This window comes from Nomascus leucogenys, chromosome 3, assembly GCF_006542625.1.
Source record: "Nomascus leucogenys isolate Asia chromosome 3, Asia_NLE_v1, whole genome shotgun sequence".
In the NCBI taxonomy this organism is placed as follows: domain Eukaryota; kingdom Metazoa; phylum Chordata; class Mammalia; order Primates; family Hylobatidae; genus Nomascus; species Nomascus leucogenys.
The window spans coordinates 10849774-10870659 of record NC_044383.1 but is presented as its reverse complement, the minus strand read 5'-3'; the positions used below and the strand labels follow the sequence as shown (position 1 = coordinate 10870659).

General features: G+C 47.2%; 1 protein-coding gene across 1 annotated transcript; it reads left to right on the top strand.

The window, feature by feature from the left end:
- Nucleotides 1–14213: 14213 nt before the first annotated feature.
- On the top strand, nt 14214–20408 carry LOC115833132 (carbohydrate-binding protein AQN-1). The gene is made up of 4 exons (XM_030806038.1): nt 14214–14291; nt 16989–17018; nt 18103–18238; nt 20207–20408. Exons 1-4 carry the CDS (start codon nt 14246–14248, stop codon nt 20406–20408), a joined length of 414 nt encoding a protein of 137 aa, XP_030661898.1. The 5' UTR covers nt 14214–14245.
- Nucleotides 20409–20886: the final 478 nt, after the last annotated feature.

Here is a 20886-nt window from a genome sequence, read left to right as displayed (position 1 = left end):
TGAGCATCTCTGTCATGTCATCTAAGTTGTTCTGAATGTTTGTCCCGGAGCTTGAAGGATTGCCTGAAACTCACTGACACCTTTGGAGAAGAAAAACAAATCCTACTTTTATTTGCCCTTTCTGGTTTTTCTAAATTAACAGATACAGAGGTGTGGCAGGCAGGCCTTGTCCTCTAGCTCTGGCATGCAGCACATGGTCCCCTGGGATTTAGTGAGAACAGATCCAGGTCTTTGATGTTCCCAGAGCACCCTGGAGTAGAATAATATGATGGGACCAGCTGAGTCCTAGCTTCTGCTTAGCACGTTGATGTCTTTGACTGGGAAGTGTCCATGGAAACCCTGGCCAAAAAGGAGCCAAAGAAATAAAAATAACAAGGTGCCTGTGTCCATTCTCCTGCTGACTGACATGCAGCTCCAGGTCAGACCTTTCACCTCTGTCAACCACGATTTTCTCATTTATGAATTGGAGATAGCAACAGGTAGCAAAGAAATAATAATGGTGAAGACCATTAAACACTTATTCAACACTCAACATTCTCTAGGTACTACATCGATAATTTCTTACAAGTTGTCTAATTTCATCATGATTAGAACTTTTTGAATAGTAATCATTTTCCCAAAATTTTTAGGGTTTGAGAAAGTAAATAAGTTGAAAACAGCTTCCCTAGAGGCACATGCTGTCATGCCAGCTAGGACTATGAGGAGAGCCATCTGATGCAGAGGCTGGGCTCCTGCCACCATGTCTGTCGCAAGTGTGTGAGCCACAGAGCCACGTCTCCTGAGGGAGGCCCTGCGACTGCACCCAGAGCTCCTGCATCTAAGTCCGTGACATGTCCCTAAAATGGTGAGCCTTCCATAAGTAAACATGTAATTTCCCTTCACTTAACAATTTTATTCAAGTTGATTGTTGATTTTATTATGAAATTTACAACAACAAATGTTTAGAAAACGTTTAGTATGAAAAACTCTCCAGTTTTGCCCAGGATGAAGGGTTTCATGGACAAGTGATCTTCCATGTTAAAGCAACAAAAATCATCAAAAACTAGGAAAAGACAGTCCCCTTGATCAGAGCAGTTTTTCAGACTATGGTGTCAGAATGTGGACATCGCATTTTGAGTCGAACCAAACAAGGAGAAAGCAGTGAGTGAGTTGGGCCGTGAGTGCTGAGAGCCATTCCCTCTTTCCTTGTGACCCAGGGCTGCTCCAGGGATGGGGACAGCAATGTCCCCTCCTCTCCCTGCCCAGCTCTGTCCCTTTGCACTCAAGCTCCTCTTCATAGTGTGGTCATTTTCCATTCTCCTCCCTTGACTCATTGGTGACTTCGGCTTTTCATTTTGCTTTTCTGTTTTCATGATTATTCAGGAATAATCCATTTACCAACAATGACAAGAAGTAAACATGAGCAATATATATTCACCCTTTCCCTCTCCTCACACAAGGACTATATATTTCTGAGTTGGACACCATATGTCTCGACAGGAAGTGTAGGACCTGAGCCTTTTTCTGGGGCTGAAGAATGTGGTACATGTATCTGAATATCAGCTTCAGCACTGATACAACTTCACATCAATCCTGAAACTTCTCTGTCCACACATGGTCTTCCTCTGTGTGCCCCTCAACTCTTTCCAGCCCCATGGAGCCCCCTCTCTTTTCCTCCCTTCTCTGCAGCCTCACTGTACAGAGAAAGGAGCCGCCTCTCCACAGAGCTGTGTCCCAGGAGAATGGTAGCCTCTTCCAAACACCTGGAATCCTGGAAAGCTGAGGGGCTGCTCCATCCTCGGAGTCAGAGATGAAAGCCTTGAAGGAACAGGGAAGAACTGCAGCGTGGAGAATGTGGGTCGGAGGGAGGAGAGGTTTCCTCCTGCTGCAGGCAGCTTGTTGATGGATGGATTCATTTACTTAGTGCTTAGCCAGTTGCTGGGTACCTGCTGGGCACTTTACACACCCAAACACATTTGCCCCCTTATGCTAGGTGCTACTTTCATCCTCACTGAACAGTGTTCTGGAACTGCACCCTCAGGTCTTACAGTGACATGGATTCTCATGTATGGGGGGTTAGGCCTCTTTGGGGGCAGGAACACTGCCTATTTGCTATTTTTTCTGGCCTCCTTAGGAAAGGACAGTCAGAGTGGTAGAAAGGAGGTATTCATGCTGACTTTCTGTTTTCCACTGTGGCAGTGGGGTAGATGATAAAGAATGTTTGGTGAGGGGTGCTAAATTTCTGCTATTTCCCAGTGATCTAAAAGAAATTATACTACAAATGGGTGTCAGAACTCAAAATCTCTGAGTGTATGAAACAGAAGCCACATTAGTTTTGGGGGAATGGCTATCTGGTCACCAATTTTCTTTTTTTGTTTTTGTTTTGTTTGTTGTTGTTGTTTGTTTTTTTTGAGACCGAGTCTGGCTCTGTCACCCAGGCTGGAGGGCAGTGGCGCTATCTTGGCTCACTACAACCTCCACCTCCTGGGTTCAAGTGATTCTTGTGCCTCAGCCTCCTGAGTAGCTGGAATTACAGGCGTGCACAACCACACCCAGCTAATTTTTGTACTTTTTAGTAGAGATGGGGTTTCGCCATGTTGGCTACTCTGGTCTCAAACTTCTGATCTCAAGTGATCCGCCCGCCTCGGCCTCTCAAAGTTCTGGGATTACAAGCATGAGCCACTGCACCTGGCCTGATCACCAATTTTTCTGAGAACTCCTGAAAGTTGTGAGTATCAACAACCATTTGCCCCAGAAATAGCAAAGTCCCTCAGCTCAGGAGATGCCCTGGAGCCATGGTGGTTCCTGATTCTCTGGTTGTAGGACCCGCTCAGTGTAGGGGTGTCCTCAGTGTGGGGGTGTCCTCGGTGTAGGGGTGTCCTCAGTGTGGGGGTGTCCTCGGTGTGGGGGTGTCCTCAGTGTGGGGGTGTCCTGGTGTGGGGGTGTCCTCAGTGTGGGGTGTCCTCGGTGTAGGGATGTCCTCAGTGTGGGGGTGTCCTCGGTGTGGGGGTGTCCTCAGTGTGGGGGTGTCCTCGGTGTGGGGGGTGTCCTCGGTGTGGGGGTGTCCTCGGTGTGGGGGTGTCCTCAGTGTGGGGGTGTCCTTGGTGTAGGGGTGTCCTCAGTGTGGGGGTGTCCTCGGTGTAGGGATGTCCTCAGTGTGGGGGTGTCCTCGGTGTGGGGGTGTCCTCAGTGTGGGGGTGTCCTCGGTGTGGGGGTGTCCTCGGTGTAGGGGTGTCCTCAGTGTGGGGGTGTCCTCGTGTAGGGGTGTCCTCAGTGTGGGGGTGTCCTCGGTGTGGGGGTGTCCTCGGTGTGGGGGTGTCCTCAGTGTGGGGGTGTCCTCGGTGTAGGGGTGTCCTCGGTGTGGGGGGTGTCCTCGGTGTGGGGGTGTCCTCAGTGTGGGGGTGTCCTCGGTGTAGGGGTGTCCTCGGTGTGGGGGTGTCCTCGGTGTAGGGGTGTCCTCGGTGTGGGGGTGTCCTCGGTGTGGGGGTGTCCTCGGTGTGGGGACGTCCTCGGTGTGGGGGGTGTCCTCACGCATTCTCTGGGAAGGTTTTCAACTCTGTCAGGAACAAAACGGAATGTGTCTGGGCCATCCAGGTGAAACCAAAAGAAAATCCATCTGTCATTTCCTCTCCTCAAGTGAGTGCTCAGGATGCGTTTTCTTTGTTGATGGTACAGTTTTCTGGGATGAAATCCACATGGCATCTTGCCAGTTTACCCCCACCCAACCCAGAGGCCTCTAAATAGAATTGCTGCAGATTCATTTAGTGCCTCCCTGTCTTCCAGGTCAGGTGCTCTCTCCTTAGCCTGCATTGCAAAATACTTCCCAATGTGGCTCCTGGACCTCTCCTCCCCTCCACCCACTCCTGACCTCGGCCCCCTCCACACTGGGGTTCCTGGCACCACCTGTGAAGCAGCTCTATGCCATTGCTCACAGTGGGCTCTGATGAGAACGCCTCCTTCTACCCCTGTCAGACTCATCTGCCTTCTCCTTAGGGTCCTCTACAAGGATTTCATGATTCAGCTGGTGGCTCAGCTCTTCCATAGTGTCTGCGTGACTCCTTCCCAGATGGGCAGAGCTCTCTCTTTTGCACCCTACTAGATACCTTCAGAAAAGGCCAAGGTGTCTTTTCAATGTACACTGACACTTGTTTCATTCTTTGACGCCACTGCAGTGAAAGCTCTCTTTTGGGGTTCAAGGCAAAATTGATAATGAATGAATACATGAATGAATGACTGAATGAATAAAAGCAGTGATAAGATCCCAGAAGGCAGAAAACCCTGTAGCATTTATACCCAAGACAGTCTGTTCTGATTGAGCATGGCAGCCACATTTCCATCAATTCCAGACCAAGCCAAACATGACCCAGGATGTGGATGAGAAAGATGATGGAATCTGTGTGACTAAGGTCCCCCTTTCCCTCCATACTGGCTTTTGGGCTGGGACCTCCAGGTTATGCAGGTGCTCTGTGTGATGAAGGACAGCTTTCGGTTGGCTGCCTCAGATATAGAACTTAGACCATTTGCCCAATACCGGCTCCAGTGATTCTGAAAAAGGACTTGCAGCACAGGAGACCAAGATGGAGAAACAAGGAGAGAAGGAGGTTGGAGTTGGGAATTCCCTGTGCCACCATTTTTCCGGGCTCAGAAGGATTGGCAGCTCTGAACATTTTCCTGTATTGTCCCTTCACCCTTTTCAAAGATTGGTTTTAGATCTCACTGTCCTTGGCATCAAGGAAGGACTCAGGCTGGGCCAAAAGCAAAACTAGTATAAAGTCAACCCTGTGTGTGTCCTAATGGAGTATGTCTTAACTGACTTCTCATACTTCAGATAAGCTGTAAACACTCTCCCATGTACCTAAAGCTTGCTGGGAGCTAATTGAGGATGAGAAGTCAGGTTTGAAGAGTGAAGGGGGTGAGAGGAGTGGGGAGACCCCTCAGGAGGGTGACATTCCATGTCCACAATATCTCACTGTAGGTAAGAAATGGAGGCCCCTCCCTGCCTTGAGTCAGGGAAGCCAAGCTTGGGCTGGGGACCCTTGTTGCCCCTCTATTTGCCAAGGGAAGGAGAGTCAGGAATCACAGAGTGGCATCCACACACTCATGTCTGGAGCATCTCATCCAGACACAGAGGCTGTGGCTGAAAACACATGTCTCTGAGATGCAGATTTTGTAGCTTGTTGGTCCTGAAACACAGCTGGTGCCTGGGATTGAAATTCCTGAGTGGTATTCCCATCCATACGCAGGGCTTCCAAGCGGACTCGGAAGATGCCCGCAGTCCTGGTGAACAAAACATTTATTTTATTCAGGGGTTATGGAAAGAGACTAATCTGTTTGCAGAAGAGCTGTTAGACTTTCCATTCCTTGCTCACCCCGGGCCTTGCACTTCTGAGAAGTGAAGCTAATGAGAGCTGGTGCCATTCGCTGGGGAGGAAGCTGCCTGCTGGAGTTAGGGTGATTCCAAATGCTGACACCTGTCAGTTCTCTGCCCACAGCCTCACCTGTGGGAGTGAACAGGTAGAAGTCTTGGATGGATCTCTGGGGTCCAGATCCCTAAGCAAAATGTGTAAAGATATGTCCCTGGCCTACCAATCCTCTTCCAATATTATGACCATCATATATAACAGAACTTTCAGCCAACCATCCACATTCTTTGATGCATATTACCATAGTGACTCAGAAGGTAGGTGAGGAAGGGGGAAACCTGCTGATTCTCCCCTTCTCTGTGGAAGCCAGCTGAGTGACACGTTGCATATACAGATGTTTCTGTGACTGCCAGAAAAAAAGGTGAGGCCGCCTTCCAGTGGCCAAGTATTGAGTACAGGTAGTACAAAAAAATGCATTGGGACATACGATTATAGCCTGGAGCAACTCATGTTGACATATGAGTAGAACAATGCCCAGTCTGTATCCCCAGAGGCCTGTGTTCAGTTAAGGACTGAAACCAGCTCACACAGAGTCAAGTGGCAGCACAAGAAGTAATGGCCCCTGACACGTCCACCAGGCAGCGGGTGGAAGTTGCAGACACTGTGAGGTCTGAGGTCAGCCCCACCTGCACTGATCACACCAGGCTTCCCAGTGAGGTGGAGCTCAGGCCTGGCCTCCAGCATGGGGAGGTCTGGGAAGACTGCAATAGGACATGCTGGGCAGGTTCCATGACCAGGAGTGGAGTCACCTGAGTGGGGTGAACTGAAGGACAAGGAGAGACAGGCACTTCCTCATGGTCCCTGTGGGCATTGCTGGTCCAGAGATGTGTGCACTGGGATGGGTTGGGGCAGGACAGCTGGGTGGAGCATTTGAGAGGCTCAGACATGAGGCTGGACCTCTTAGGGGTCTCCTTCCTGGAACATCGCCCCAGCTCTGTCAACTCCTCTCCAGCATGGGGGGGGGCCCTCTGCCCTCCCATCTGGGAAGCCTCACTGGGCAGGAAAAGGAGCTGCCTCTCCACAGAGCCTGTGTCCCAGGGGGGACAGGAGCCTCCTCTAAACACCCAGAGTCTGGAGAGCGGACGGGCTGCTCCAACTTCAGAGTCAAAAGTGAGAGCTGTGAAGGAAAAGGGAAGAACCGCAGCGTGGAGGATGCAGGCTGGGGGCAGGAGTGGTTTCCTTGTGATGCAGGTAGCTTATTAATTTACTCTTTACCAAGGACAGAGGACTTGCCAGGTACAGAACAAACCTTTTAAAATAGGAACATATCGGAACCTAGAACACCTCTTCCATGCCACTTCTTTTTTAACTCCTCAGGTGACTGCGTCTCTCTCTCCTTTTGCCCTATCAGTCACCCCATGAAAATCTATAGTGGATTTGAGCATAAAATGTTATTTGCATTTTTATTTTTGTCTGCCACTATGGAAACTCTAACTTTGGGTTCAAGCCATATTTCCTAAATGAATGAATTTGTGACTAGTGTGATAAGATCACGGAAGGCATTAGCAACATAGCAGTAAGTTACTGCCCTGCTATCACAGGGCCATCATCATGGATTTTAACGTGGGAGTCACATTTCCATCAACTCCAGACAAGGTCAAGTGCAGGCCACAGTAATGGATGAGACAGGTGATGAGATCTGAGTGACTAAGGGCTCCTCCCTCTCCAGAGGTGGAGTGGTGTCAGGACCCCCACTAAGTTACTCAGGGCTTTCTAGGATGAAGGACACCTGGGAAATGGCTCTTACACAAGCAGTGCTACAACCCTCTACACAAACTTTGTTTTCATAAGGCAGCAGATAATAGTATGTTCATGAAGGTCATGATTCAGGGAACAGAGAGAAGGAGGTTGAGGGGGGGACAGGGCTGAATGAACCAGGCATTTCTTGTGTCGCTATTTCTCCAGGGGTCAGAAGAGGGAGATGTTTGGAACATTTTCCTAAGGACCTTTTCCTTTCTCAGAGGTTTTTTGGTTCTGACTGTCCCTGTCACCAAGAGGCTCAAGATTCAGCCAATAGGAAAACTAGTACAGAACGTCCCAGTATTTCTGCTGTTCTGGGATGTGCCGCTCTTATCTTCTTATCCTGCAGAGCCTCTGGGCTCCCGCCTGGGAGCAGGAGAAGCACTGGGGGCTAAGTGAAGACGAGGGGTGGTAGATCAGGCTGAAGTGTTGGCCCTGAAAAGTGCCTGGTCTGGCCAGGGCTGCAGGCCTTCTTCCTGGAGGCCACGCTCTGCTTGGAACAGGGCTGCTCCTGTGGAGCTGCCCCAACAACTTGCTCTCCTGTAACTGTGTCCATGGGTGAGGGGTTGGTGTCATCTGCTCAGGTGGGCTTCTAAGTCACTGGTCCTCTATTTTGTTTTGTAGTTTTCTTCAAGAAAGTGCTGAAAGGGCTCCAGTGCATGGGGCCTTCTCACACATTTGGGCATATTTCCTTAATTTATGAGTACTCCTTTATTTTTAAGCCAGTTTAGTACCTTCTGGCCACAACACATAACAAAACAGATATATGCACACGTAAATACATCCGAGCACACATACACACTCATACAAAGATCCTATAGCTTTTACTTTGGAACTCTAGCCAAGAGATATCAACACAAACTCACCAGCTTATTAAAAAATGGTTGGATGTAAGCAGTAGTTTTTATCTTAATACCAGTAGAATGGTCCTCTAAACCAGAAAAAATATATTTTCTTAAACAAAAACCATATCCTTATGTTTTTGTTTCACCAAAAACACATCTTATTCTCCTACCTCTCTAACTCTTAGTAACTCTAATTTCCAGTGAAAATTCTAGGATTACTTAATTTAACATAACATGACTTTAAGATTTCAAATCAATAGAGAAAATTAAATTTACCAAATTAATCTTACCAAAGATTACCAAAGTCATGTGAACTGAAAAGCCTCTGAACTAGTTTCTGTTAGTCTAATAAACACTTAGACTTTTCTTTAAGACAATTAATTAGAGTTCTTTAGACTTTTCTTTAAGACAATTAATTAGCACTGTTTCATATAACTTGGTCATGAAATATCACTTCCACATGACACATACAGTTCTATAGATGGACACAGACAAAGGCAGATCTTATACATTTTAGATTTTTCATTTGTGTGTTTTCAAAATTTTTCTGTCCCCTACTTCAGATTATTAATCTCCTGATGATCTGTTCCATGTCCAAAATAATTGTTAACTAAGCAACTCTAAATGTACAACTCCAAAGACATGACTTTGGTGAAACAGGGTAGAAAATGTACATCTCAAAGGCACAGACTTAGACCTAAACGAAGTCAAGGTCTGTTATGTAAACTTTAAGCCATTGTCTTCCCCCTAGTTAAGGTTCCTAGTGGTACAGATGCAGAGACAGAGACGCTCTTACAAAACAGAGATTTCCTTTAATGATGTAAATTTTCTTTACTAAATGTTTTTATTAAAGTGAGTTAATTTGATAGGTGTTTTTATTTGCTTGTTTGTTTTTGAGAGAGAGTCTCGCTCTGTTGCCCAGGCTGGAGTGCAGTGGCGCAATCTCGGCTCACTGCAACCTCCGCCTCCTGGGTTCATGCCATTCTCCTGCCTCAGCCTCCTGAGTAGCTGGGACTACAGGGGCCCGCTGCCATGCCCGGCTAATGACAGGTGGTCTTTTAACTTAGCTTGATTAGATTACGGGCTTTAGGGTAAAGATCTTTGGGTAATAGGGCCAAGAATGCATGCATTTTTTAAGGACTGAACCACAATGTTCTTATCCAAATATGTGAAGAAAGGAGTACCTCCCTGTAGTAATGACCATTTCCTGCCAACTGTCCTCAGCCACCCCTAAAATTGTAGCTATCATCTGCCATTACACACACTAAAGTCAGATCCTCTCACAGTACAAGGTAATCTCTGGTATCCCCCAAAGCCAAAGAAACCAGGTAATGCAATACAAGACAGAAGAGCTTTAGACCTGAGAACAATCTGCCCACGACTCTTGAAACTCCACAAAGAAAGAAGAACACCCCTTAAAGGAGTGAGTGGTGCCTTTATCCTGAGCTCTTTAAGAGATCCAAATTATTAGAAGCCTTTCTACATATTTTTTTCACTTGGTACTGAAGATGGCAACAGGGCGGAAGTAAGTGAAATAACAATTTTTAAGAAAGGAAGTGAACTGAGAAGCCAAGCGCCTTTTTGTTTTTCTTTTTGCAGCTGTGGGGGATTTTAGCCAATTCAGAGGCCTCCATAATTTGGAATTCTTATCCGGATTTGATCAAGTCCAGTACAGTTGGTCAAATCCAATGGGAGAAAGACTGAAAAAAAAGAAAAACAGCGAAAAGCCAAACAATATGCCTATTCTTCTTATTCACATAGTTGTATTTTTTGGATGGCTGAGGATGGCTATTGGGAGATTTTGGTGAAGTAGTAAACTGAAGGAGCCAATACGTACATGTTCCTCAGGGCCTCTGAGAAGTTGACATAGTCAGCATTTAGTCAAAGGGACCTGGAAGGTTTCTGTGTCACCACCTGCCCCACTGAACGCTCTAATGGTAAGGAGAAATTAAGACCAGCTGGTTATCAGTCTTAACTTGTAGTCATTAAGGAGAATTTTCAACACAATATCCAAATTCAGCTACTTACCTAGGAATGGGGCCCAGGCTGAAGATTGCTGTCTACCATCTTAGAAGCAGGAAAGAAACTCAAACTCACCTTCCCTGTTACAAGTAAGCGGAGATTCCAGGAAGGACTTGCTTTCCTGTTTCCAATGTCATGGAAAGCAGGACAACTTGCCTTCCTTGTTAGAAGCGAGTAAAACTCCAGAAAAGCAGTTGTACGGTGAAATACACCTTAGATCTCACCCAAGTTTGGGGGAGATCAGGGATTCTCTGGAGTGGGGAAGCTCCCAGGCCTCAGCAAATTGTCCCATTGGTTTGAGCAATAAAGATAGCCCAAGCTGGTACCAAACATCCATAGGAGATTCATCAAAGGTCAGGGGCACCTCCACTCAGAGTCTCTTCAGTTGGTCACCAATTTGTAAACCAAAAGGTATCTAAGACAGGTCTCAATTGATTTAAAAGTTTATTTTGCCAAGGTTAAGGACATGACTAGAAATTGAAAAAACAAACACACACACACACGCACACACACACACACACACACACACACACACAATCACAGAAAAAGCTTGTGGTCCCAAGATGATTTTGTGGGCTTCAATACTTAAAGGGGAAAAGATGGCTGGCAGGGAAAGAGGGAGGTATGGTCATCCACATGTGTATGCTGTGCGGCTCAGGCTGGAAGGCATAGGATTAAGCAACTTCTCTTGCATCTCTGTTCCTACATTTCATTGTGTTAATTTTTTTTCCTTCCCAATCAATAATCTTAACTCAATTACTTTAAAAATGTTTTTAAAGTCTTAAGAAAAGGAGCAGGTAGGGGATAGTCAACCATGAGTTTGTCTCACACTCAGTAAATAGGCATTTACATAAGATAAGGTGAACATAGAGTAACTACCTGTGGAGATATTTAACCTTTTATCTGTAGCTTTCTGCTTAGGAACAAAAGGAAAGGCAGCTTCTTGCATGCCTCAGCTTTCAGCTTAGTTTCCTTTTTCCTTTTGTCATAGTAAATTGAAGTTTGGAGTTTTTATTTTTTTTCACAGAAGATAGATAACAAATAGGCACAGGAAAAGACACTGCCAAATGAAGATGGAATTTTTGCTGTAGTTACAAGCATAAGGGCTTGGAGTTTAGCCATAGCCTGACTTTCCATGATTTGATTTTCGGAAGCCCAGTCAATAGATTACTGTTACTTTACTCAATAACAACCATTTTATGTAAATCTTCAGGATGAGTGTTTCCCAAGCATAATGTTTTGCATATTTCCCTCTGCTTATTCTTGTAATTTAGATGGCTGTATTTTCTGATGGCTGTGGCTGGCTTCTGGAGATTTTGGTGAGGCAGTAAATAGAAGGATCCATATGCATATGTGCCTCAGGGCCTCTGAGAAGTTGACGTAGTCGGCATTTTGTCAAAGGGACCTTGGAGGTTTCTGTGGCGCCACCTGCCCAAGCTGTTTGGAATCTCCCAAATGAGGCGCCGTGGCAGGTCCGCTCAGCCTGGAGGATTTTGCAGGTGATGGTTCTCACTCTTCTAAGACTCTAAAGAGCAAGCACTTTAATTTTTGGTATTCAAGGGGCCTTGTAGAGCTTAGGATGTTTTCAGCTACATGCACAAAAACCCCATCTCAAATTGGCTTAAACAACGAGGACAGGGATTGACGCTTGTGTCTGGACAACGCAGAGGCTTTGGGGCTGACATCAGCAGCAGCTCCGGCGTGGCCTTCCCACCATTGCCTTGCTCTGCAGCTCTGCCAGTTGGCTTCATCCTCATCCTGGTAGCAAGTGGGGAGCAGCCCTGTCTGCCTCCCTCTGAGTCACACCTTCCTTTGATGCCATTGGACCAATTTGAGTCGCATACTCAAGTCTGCATCTGTCAGTGATGCAGAGGGTGAGCCTTCTGTCACCATCCATGCCACCTTCCTGCTCTACGCAGGCCAGCGTTTGGAGCTAGGCTTGGAGCCAGTTGCTCCCAGGACACATTGGGTATGCTAGTTGAGAATAGATACCTGGAAAAAGTTGGGGTTTTTTGTTTCCAACTGGGAAATCATGCTAGGGAGACAACACACAAAATGCCCATCAGACCCTAAAATTCTTCCTGGCAAAGTAAAAGTAAGGGTGATGGGGAGGCAGAGAATGGCAGACCTGGAACAGAGGAGACCAGTTGGACAGTTCTAACACTGTGGATGGCGTCAGTCACGGGGGTCTTTGAACAAGGTGGAGAGAATTACTAACCTCTCCTGGAGAAGCAGAGGACGGGTCTGAGTGCAGCAGGCTATGAGAGAAGAACTTACAAAGGGAAACAAACAAATCCACTTAGGGCTACATAGGAGCAAGGGACAACCTGGGAGGATAAAGATCTGAGGGACACAAATCCTCAGAAACTGGTGCTAACCCAAATCTTTCCTCCAAGCTGACATCGTGAGTTGGGGCACCTAAGACTTTGGTTTCCAAGGTCCTCTAGAAAAGATACTAGGTCTTTGTTCCTTCAGGCAGCCACAGCCATGCGGGGACGATGCTGGAAGACACGTAGCCATCCTGACACATTGGAGCCCATGGCAGGATCCTTGGGCTGGGGTGCAAGAGGAAGGATGCATCCTCTCCATGGGCTCCAGCATTTGCTCTATCTGGGCATTCACATCCAATGGTGGGGAGCTTTGACCTCTTCCCAGCCCAGGGCCAGGGGTCGGGTGAATGAGGGGTAATGGGACAGGGTATCTGGAGTAAGAGGAGGAAGGAGAATTGTGAGGAAGTATTGCAGTTTACTTTAGTAATACATGGGGACTTCACACTAAAACAGCCTTTTTCAGTGACTTCTGAGTAGGGAGAAACAGCTGGGCTCCCAGCCCAGCAGGGTCGGTCTGTTCTACTTGAGTTGGAAAGCTTCTTCACACTGGGAACCCATCAGGGCCTGTGCAAATAAAGTTGTAGGAAGAAAAGGCCAAAGGTGGCTTCTATGATCCATAAGAAGACGAGTGATGCAATACAAGATTGTCCTGAAGATATGAACAGGCATTTCTGAAAGAGCTGCAGTGGGAGTGGAGGCATTGAAAGGATGCCAGCCCCACTGGACTTTGGGGAAATGCATTTTATAACATTAGGTATTATTTCCATCATATTTGATTACAAGACATATTAAAAGATATGACAAAATCAGGAGTTGGTTAGAGTTTAGGAAAATGTGTCCTCATGAAGTCTTGGTTGTTGTATAAATTGGTCATAGTCTTTGGTTGGCAAATTGGCTTGCATTCCTTCATATGGCTGAATAAACTCCCATTATGGCTATACCAAGTTTTGTTCATCTGTTTCTCAGTTGATATTAGATTGTTTCCCCTCTTTGGCTAACATAAGCAATGCTACTATGAACATTCATGTACAAATTTATATCTAGACATATGCTGTTAATTCTCTTTAGCACACAGCTAGTGGAATTGCTAGACCTTAAAGGAACTCTCTGTGTAACCTTCTAAGAAATTTCCAGCCTGTTCTCCACAGAAGCCTTTTAACAATGACCCTGCCCTGGGACTCAGCCATGTGGATCCTGGCATGACACATGTGTAATACAGGCAGACACAGGTACTCATGCCGTCTACCTGGACATTCCCACATGGGTGGGCCTGTCCCTGCAGTGGCCCCACTGTGACCCACTCACACCTTGATCCGCTCAAGGGCCTGATTTCATGCCTTTGCTCTCCTGTGACACAGAGAGGGCAGTGGGAGAGATGGGCAGTCAGGAGTCGGGACCTCACCCTGGTTCTGCCCCTGATGCCCTGTGACTTTGGGAAAGTCTCCTGGTTCTTTCTGGATGTCGGATCTTCAGCTTTCCAAGGACTCCTGGCCTGCCTCACCTCTGGGGTGTTGTGAGGCTTCTGCAACATAATACAGCTGCAAATGCTACAAGTTAACCCGAAGAAAGAGGGCTGCCCTAGTAGGAGATCACAGATTGAGGCCAGCTTGTGATACTTCCCCTGAGTCTGCCTGGGGGGAAAGGAGAAGGAGCACCTGGCCATTCTATCTCTGTCTAGGTGAAACCTGGAACCCGGCTGAGAAAGATCAGTGTTGATTAGCATCTAGCCACACCTCACCCCTCCCTCTCTAGACCACCCAGGTGATCCTGCAGCACCCTCAGATCCTACAGCTTGGCCAATCTTGGCTCCACATGGGAGGGAGAAGATCAGATTTCATGGGTGTTTATAACCCCAAGCCGCCAGAGCTGAGCTCACTCCTGAGGTTGGTGCCAGGCCCAGCTGAGGATGAGGCTGTCCAGCGCCTTCGCCTGGCTGCTGCTGTGCAGTATAGGTAATGCATGGCCCCAGGCCCTTTCTCCTGGGCCTCGCACTATTTTCCTTTTCAACTGCAGAGATTTTTAAATTTGCTTATTACCAAGGAAGAAGCCGGTGGCTGATTAGCTGAAAGATACTCTCTTCCATACAAAATGTTTCACTTAGTGCTGGTGGAGAAAGAGACAAATAGGAAAATATCAATGTCATTGTGCTGATGCCATCGTGATTTTTAAACGTTTCTGGGTTCCTGAGTTCCCGGTCTTGATGTGTTCTGTGACCCTCCTTCCTGCCTTAAGCAATGTACGCTGAGATTCTGCAGGGCTCACCCAGAAGCGGCTGAGAGAATCAGACATAGTCTTGCTTTGAGGCTTTCCAGGTGGTCTGACGGCAGGCAGTGTCTTGGTGAGGCTGCCCTGCATGGAATGTGTCTGGGGACTTCTGAGGGGGTAACTGTGGCCCTCGGGGGAGCCCACAGCAGGAGGGAGCTCTGCATCTCCCAGCGGGTTGTCACATGGCTCCTGCAGCAACTTCAGCAGGAGCAATAACCAGCAGCTCCCACCGCTGGCTGGGAATGCCTGGAAGAGGGGGAGTCACTTGCCCTCTAGAGGGCTGTGCCCTGGGAATTGTGTCAAATGCATGAGGATTGGCCAACTGATTTTGAATGCAGGCAGGAAAGGAAGAGGGTATAGACTTCCTCAGGGAGATGCCTTTGTCTCTATGTCTCTCTTCACCTGGCTCTGTGTTTCCCTCATTCTCCCCACCTTCTTTCTTTGTATCCTCCTCTTTCTCTCCCCTTTCCTTCCTGAGCTCCTTGCTTCCTACTCTCCTCACTTCTTTCTCCTCTCTTGCCCTTGCCTGGTCCTTTCCAACCTTGCCCATTTCTCCTGCGCTGCTCCGCTTTGCTGACTGCACACTCACGTGAGGGGCTGCCCCATCACCGGGGGTTCTCCTCCCCTGCCAGGATTTCAGCCTCGCTGTAGGCCCCAGCTCCATGTGGCCACCTCTGGCTAAAGCTTCAGATGCCCATCTACATTTCCAACTCAGATACCAGCTTGCAGCTTCTGTCTAAATTAGGGCTACAGTGAGGCCTTAGGGCAACTGGTCATAGGAACCCTAAGAGCTTGGTGGAAAAACTTAATATGCTTGACATTTGGTTTCCTCGTCCTTGGTGAAATCAAGAGACACAAAGACAACTTCATGAAAAAAGGCAGAGGCGCTGAGCTTAAATGCAGAAACTAATGAGTGCTGCATAGGCTTGGCCAAGTCACCCAACCTCTCCTAACCTCAGCTGTAGAATTGGGGTGCCTCGACAGGGCTGTTGTGAGGAGTTAGTGAAGCAAAAGATGACATTCAAGCAAATTTAGAAAAGTTTATTACTAAAGCTCCCTGGAGCGATCACTAGCCTCACAGATTGTGTAGTTAGTGATTGTTAAGGGGCAGCTTCTTCCCCATGCCTCAAGGCCTTTGCTTAAGAATCTAGATGAAAGGAATTTAAGGTAGATGTGGTTACAGTACAGAAATGTCACTCAATATGACAGGGATGTTCAGGATTTGCACTTGAGATCTGCTTTCTGGGGAATCATGATTTATTTCTTCCAGAGCCAACTTGATAGAGGCCCCAGCTGTGGGGAGACTCTTCTTTGCACCCCCAAAGGACCAATATAGTCTCAGGCCCAGGAAGGACAGCTAAGATGTCCTGGTTGACTTTCTTGTCAGAATAGGTCCTGTAGCATTATGAGGATTGCTAATTTACTTAGTAAAGAAACATCATCTAATTTGGAAAATGAAGCAACTGTCTTGAAAGCGTTAGAGTGACAGATCAGGTGTATGCCAGGCTACCCTGTGCTGGGCATTGGGCCATGGGCTTGTGCACCCAGCTTCATCCTGTAAGGTAGTTAAAATCAAGATGCCCATTGTATAGATGAGTGACTGAGGCTTAGGGAGAGTTAAAAACTGTCCAAAGCCATTCAGCTCTGGGCTGCTGGGACAGTTAACCAGGGACATCTGATTCTGAACCTGTGTGCCTGCCCACTAGAGCATAGCCTGACAATGATCCCAGTGTCATGTGCACTGTGGGACGTATGAGATTGCATGCAGGGCTGGCTTAGATCCCGTTATTTAACTCCGGTCCCTGAATAGTGAAATTTCCATAAATAAACATGGCTCACTTCTACTCACTTAAAAATTTTAGTCAACAGATTTATTTCAAAATCAAATTAATCACAGGTTTTGTTATAGAATTTACAAGGAGAAGTGTTTGTATCAGGGTTAAGGTAGTTGACTTTTATTTTTTCCCAGGAAAGTGGGACGTGAGACCTTTAGCTAAAAAATCAGGAATGTCTCAGATAATTTAAGACAAGCTGACTACTCTATCAGAGCGTCATTTCTGACCATGGCTCCAGGGTGAGACAATTGAACTTTAATTGAGTGGAATGGGAAAAACAAGAATGCTGTGAGTGAGCTGGTTTGCGAATTTGTGAGCGCTGAGAGCCGATGCTTCCTTCCATCCTTCTCTCTGGGTGACCCAGGGCTGTACCCAGAAATTGGGACAGTGATGCCATCTCTTCTTTCTGCCTAACTCTGTCTCTTTGTACTCAGCTCTGTCCCTTTGCACTCAAGCTCTCTTCACAGTGTAGTCATTTTCCTTTCTTCTGCTTTCACCCATTGGTAGGCTCAGATTTTCATTTTTTTTTTTTTTTTTTTTGTCTTTCAGCCACAACTGTTACAGCTCCATTTGCCACAGGTAAATGCAGACAAGACTGTTACCCTCTTTCCCTTGCCTCACACAGAGACACTGTTTTGGGGTTGAAATCCAAATGGATCAATGAGAAGGGCACATACCAGGGATAATTCTTGTCCAACAGGACTTGGTAATTGGATTCAGCCTTCATAATCCCTAATTCCCCCTCCCACCCTCTCAGTGCTCCCCTCCATGAGGCTCCTCCCAACTTCCCCAACACCTCCAAGCCCCCCGAAGTCTCTTCTGCCCTCCTTTCTGACCAGCCTACTGGGCAGGGAAGGGAGCCACCACTCCACAGAGCCTGTGTTCCTGGAGGTTGGGCGCCTCCTCTAAACACCTGGAGCCTGGAGATCTGAGGAGCTGCTCCATCCTCGGTGTCAGAAAACTGCTCCTCCCTCTAATCTGCATCCTCCAGGCTGCAGTTCTTCCCTCTTCCTTCGAGCTTCTCTGTGAGGATGCAGGCTAGAGGGAGGAGCAGTTTCTTGTGATGCAGGGTGGCTTGTTGATTGATTGGTGGATTCACCTAGTGCTTAACCAGTTGCTGGGCACAAGCTAAGTGCTTTAGAAACCAGAACACATTTGACCACTCAAGGAAAGTGCTCTTTTCATCCTCAGTCACACTTTCGGAGCCTGAGGCATCATTGAACCTCAAGGAGATGGATTCTCATGTGTTCAGGGATTGGGCTATTATTGGGGCAGGAGCGCTGCCTATTTGTTATTTGTCCAGCCTGCCCTAAGAAAAGATCTGTAGGGAAATGGAAAGATAGCGTTCGTGCTAATTTTTTGTTCACTAATTGGGCAATACGATTGGTGAGAAAGTTTTAGTAAGGGGAGTTAAGTTCCTCTATTTCCCACTGGTCATAAACAAATTGTACTTTAAAATAAGTGTGGGTCCCCTAATAAAGTCTGAAACCAAAAAGCCCACCTTGTTTGTGGAGCCATCAGACTGGGCCATTAAGGTTGAGTTTTCTTCCCAGGGATGGGAAGTTGGGAGAATCAGTAATAACAGGGGCCCCTGGAATGACACAAGCCAAACCCAGACCTAGAGCATCCCTGCAGTGCCTGGGCCCCGTTTCTCCTCTTGTAGCACCCAGTGACTGTGGGGGCCACTACACGGATGAATATGGCAGGATCTTCAACTACGTTGGGCCGAAAACTGAATGTGTCTGGATCATCGAGTTGAACCCCGGGGAGATAGTCACGGTGGCCATTCCAGACCTCAAGTGAGTACTGGGGTTGTGAGTTTTCTTTGATGTTGTTGTTACTTCTAGGAAAGATCCCATCTTGACCTCTGATGGTTCACCCTCCACCCTATCCATGACAGCCATCTGACACGCAATTTGACTGCATTTTCACTTCCTGTTGAAAGCTTTTCACTGGCTCGTTTTCTCCAAATAAAGTTTATCTTCTTGTCGTGCCTTTGTCATTCCTCACAATTGGCTTCTCTTCTCTGCTCACTTCTGATCACTTCTCCTCTCTGGACCCTGCTGTGGGCTGAGCCATTACACTGAGTTTCCTGGACACATCAGAGTCCAGCAGCTCCTTGCCTTTGCTCACACCTGCCCTCCGCCTGGAATGCATCCTTCAATCCCTGCCAGACTCATCTGCCCTCTGCAAAGGGTTTTCATGTTGTATTTCATGAGTTAGCTCAAGGACAACAACCTCCATAACAATAAAACCACCTTCCTGACTCTCTGCAGAGGAGAATAGATCTTTTTCTCACAGGGGTTTATATCATACCCCTGGAAAGCTCTACACTGAATTTATAGTGTAATATTACTCTTGCCTATGACTGCATTTGTGTCTACTAGGAGTCTGTCTTTGGATTGCAGGTATTTTTCTTAAATGAATGAATGAATGAATGAAGTGATAAAGCCACAGAAGGCATTTCCAATGCAGCCTAAGTTACTGCATTGCTATCCCAGGGCACTGTTCACAGATTTCAGCATGGAAACCACATTTCCATCAATTCCAGACCAAGCCAAACACAGCCCACAATGGTGGATGAGACAGATGGTGGAACTATGTGACCCAGAGGTCCTGTCCCCTCCAGACAGCCTATGGGCTCAGAATCCCACTACGTTATGCAGGAGTTCTATGGGATCAAGGACACTTCGAGACAGCTGCCTCAAATACAGGGCTTAAGCTGTCTACGCAACCTGAGGCCCAGGGATTCAAAAAAGGATGTGTGGCCAAGAAGACCCAGATGGGGAAACAAGGAGAGAAGGAGGTTGAGGAGGGACCTGTAATGAAAGAGTCATGCAATTCCTGTGTCATAATTTCCCCAGGGCCAGAGGGATGGGCGGCTGTGGACACTTTCCCATATTGTCCCTTTGTCCTTTTCAAAGTTGATTTTGAATCTGATTGTCCTTGGCACCAAGGAGGGACTTTGCTCTTGGACTGGGCCAAGAGCAAAACTAGTATAAAGTCAGCCCTGTGTGTGTCCTGGTGGGGTGTCCCCTTGTTGTCTTGTTATACCCCAGAGAGGCTCCAGCACCTCTCTTGTGAACTGAGACCTGCTGGGGACTGAGGATGAGGGGTGGAGATTAGGACTGGAAAAGCACAGGGAGGAGAGGGAAGTAGGGAGGTCTCCTAGGACTCAGAGCTTCCATGTGCAGCTTGACTCTCACAGGATGGAGATGGAGACCCCTCTCTCCTCTGCAGTGAGCAAGCAAGGCCAAGCTTATGCTAGTGGGGGGTCATGCTTCACCTCTTTCTGTCCCATCTGCCAGGGGAGAGGAAGGCAGGAACCAGGGAGTGGTGTCCACACACTCATTTCTGGTGATTTTTGTCCTGACCCAGAGGTTGTGGTTTAAGGAAACACACCACTCTGCTGGCTGCATTCCCTGTTTGGGGAACTTGAAACACGGCTGATGTTTTGACTAAAATTCCTGGGTTGGAATCCAAGGGCCATGGGCTGGGCTTCCTGGAAGACATGGAAACCATGAGACTGGGAAGCCACCTGCTGCCCTGGTTGAGGGGAAGATTTCTGGGAAGATGGAGGGGGTGCTCGGACCCCTGCTTGCATTATTGAAGAACTGACGAGCTTTCCTTCTTTCGTTCTCATCTGTCCTTGCACTTCTCATGAGCAAAGCTGTTGGGATCTAGTGTGGATTCACTGGTGGAGGGAGGTGGCAGCCTGGCTGGAGGACAAATCCAAATGCTGATGGTTGCCTTTTCTTCTGACCCAGAGGATTCACATGTGGCAAAGAGTATGTGGAAGTGCTGGATGGACCTCCAGGGTCTGAGTCCTTGGGCAGGATTTGTAAAGCCTTCAGTACATTCTATCACTCTTCTTCCAACATCATCACCATCAAGTACTCCAGAGAACCCAGTCATCCACCCACCTTCTTTGAAATATATTACTTTGTTGATGCTTGGTCAACACATTAATAGGTAGGTCGGGGGAAGAGGCACCTGCTGATGCTCCCCTGCTCTGCCTGAGCCTGGTTCTGCATATGTTGGACAGAGGCTACACCTGGGACTGCAGAAATAAGATTGAGTCATAGTTCTCCTGGATCAGCATTGGGTGAGGGAGAGGGAGTGTGACCCTGTGACCCTTCCAGAAAAAGATACGGGTTCTGTCCCAGCATTTCTGTACACCTATATCTTTGGTGTTAGAAGATCATATGTGGAAACTTTATCATTCCTGTCTTCTTGGTATAGAAGCGTGTATCTCTGAGAAGCCAACTTTCTCTCTATTGATCTTATTATATGCCCTGTGGCATTTTCTAGTGTATTTCTGCAAAGTGAGTAGTGTATGAACTATATACTATAAGGAATGTATAATATACATATTCCATATGAATATATAATCCTAGAAAATATATATAAACAAGAAATATGTATTATATATACATAAAATAGATAT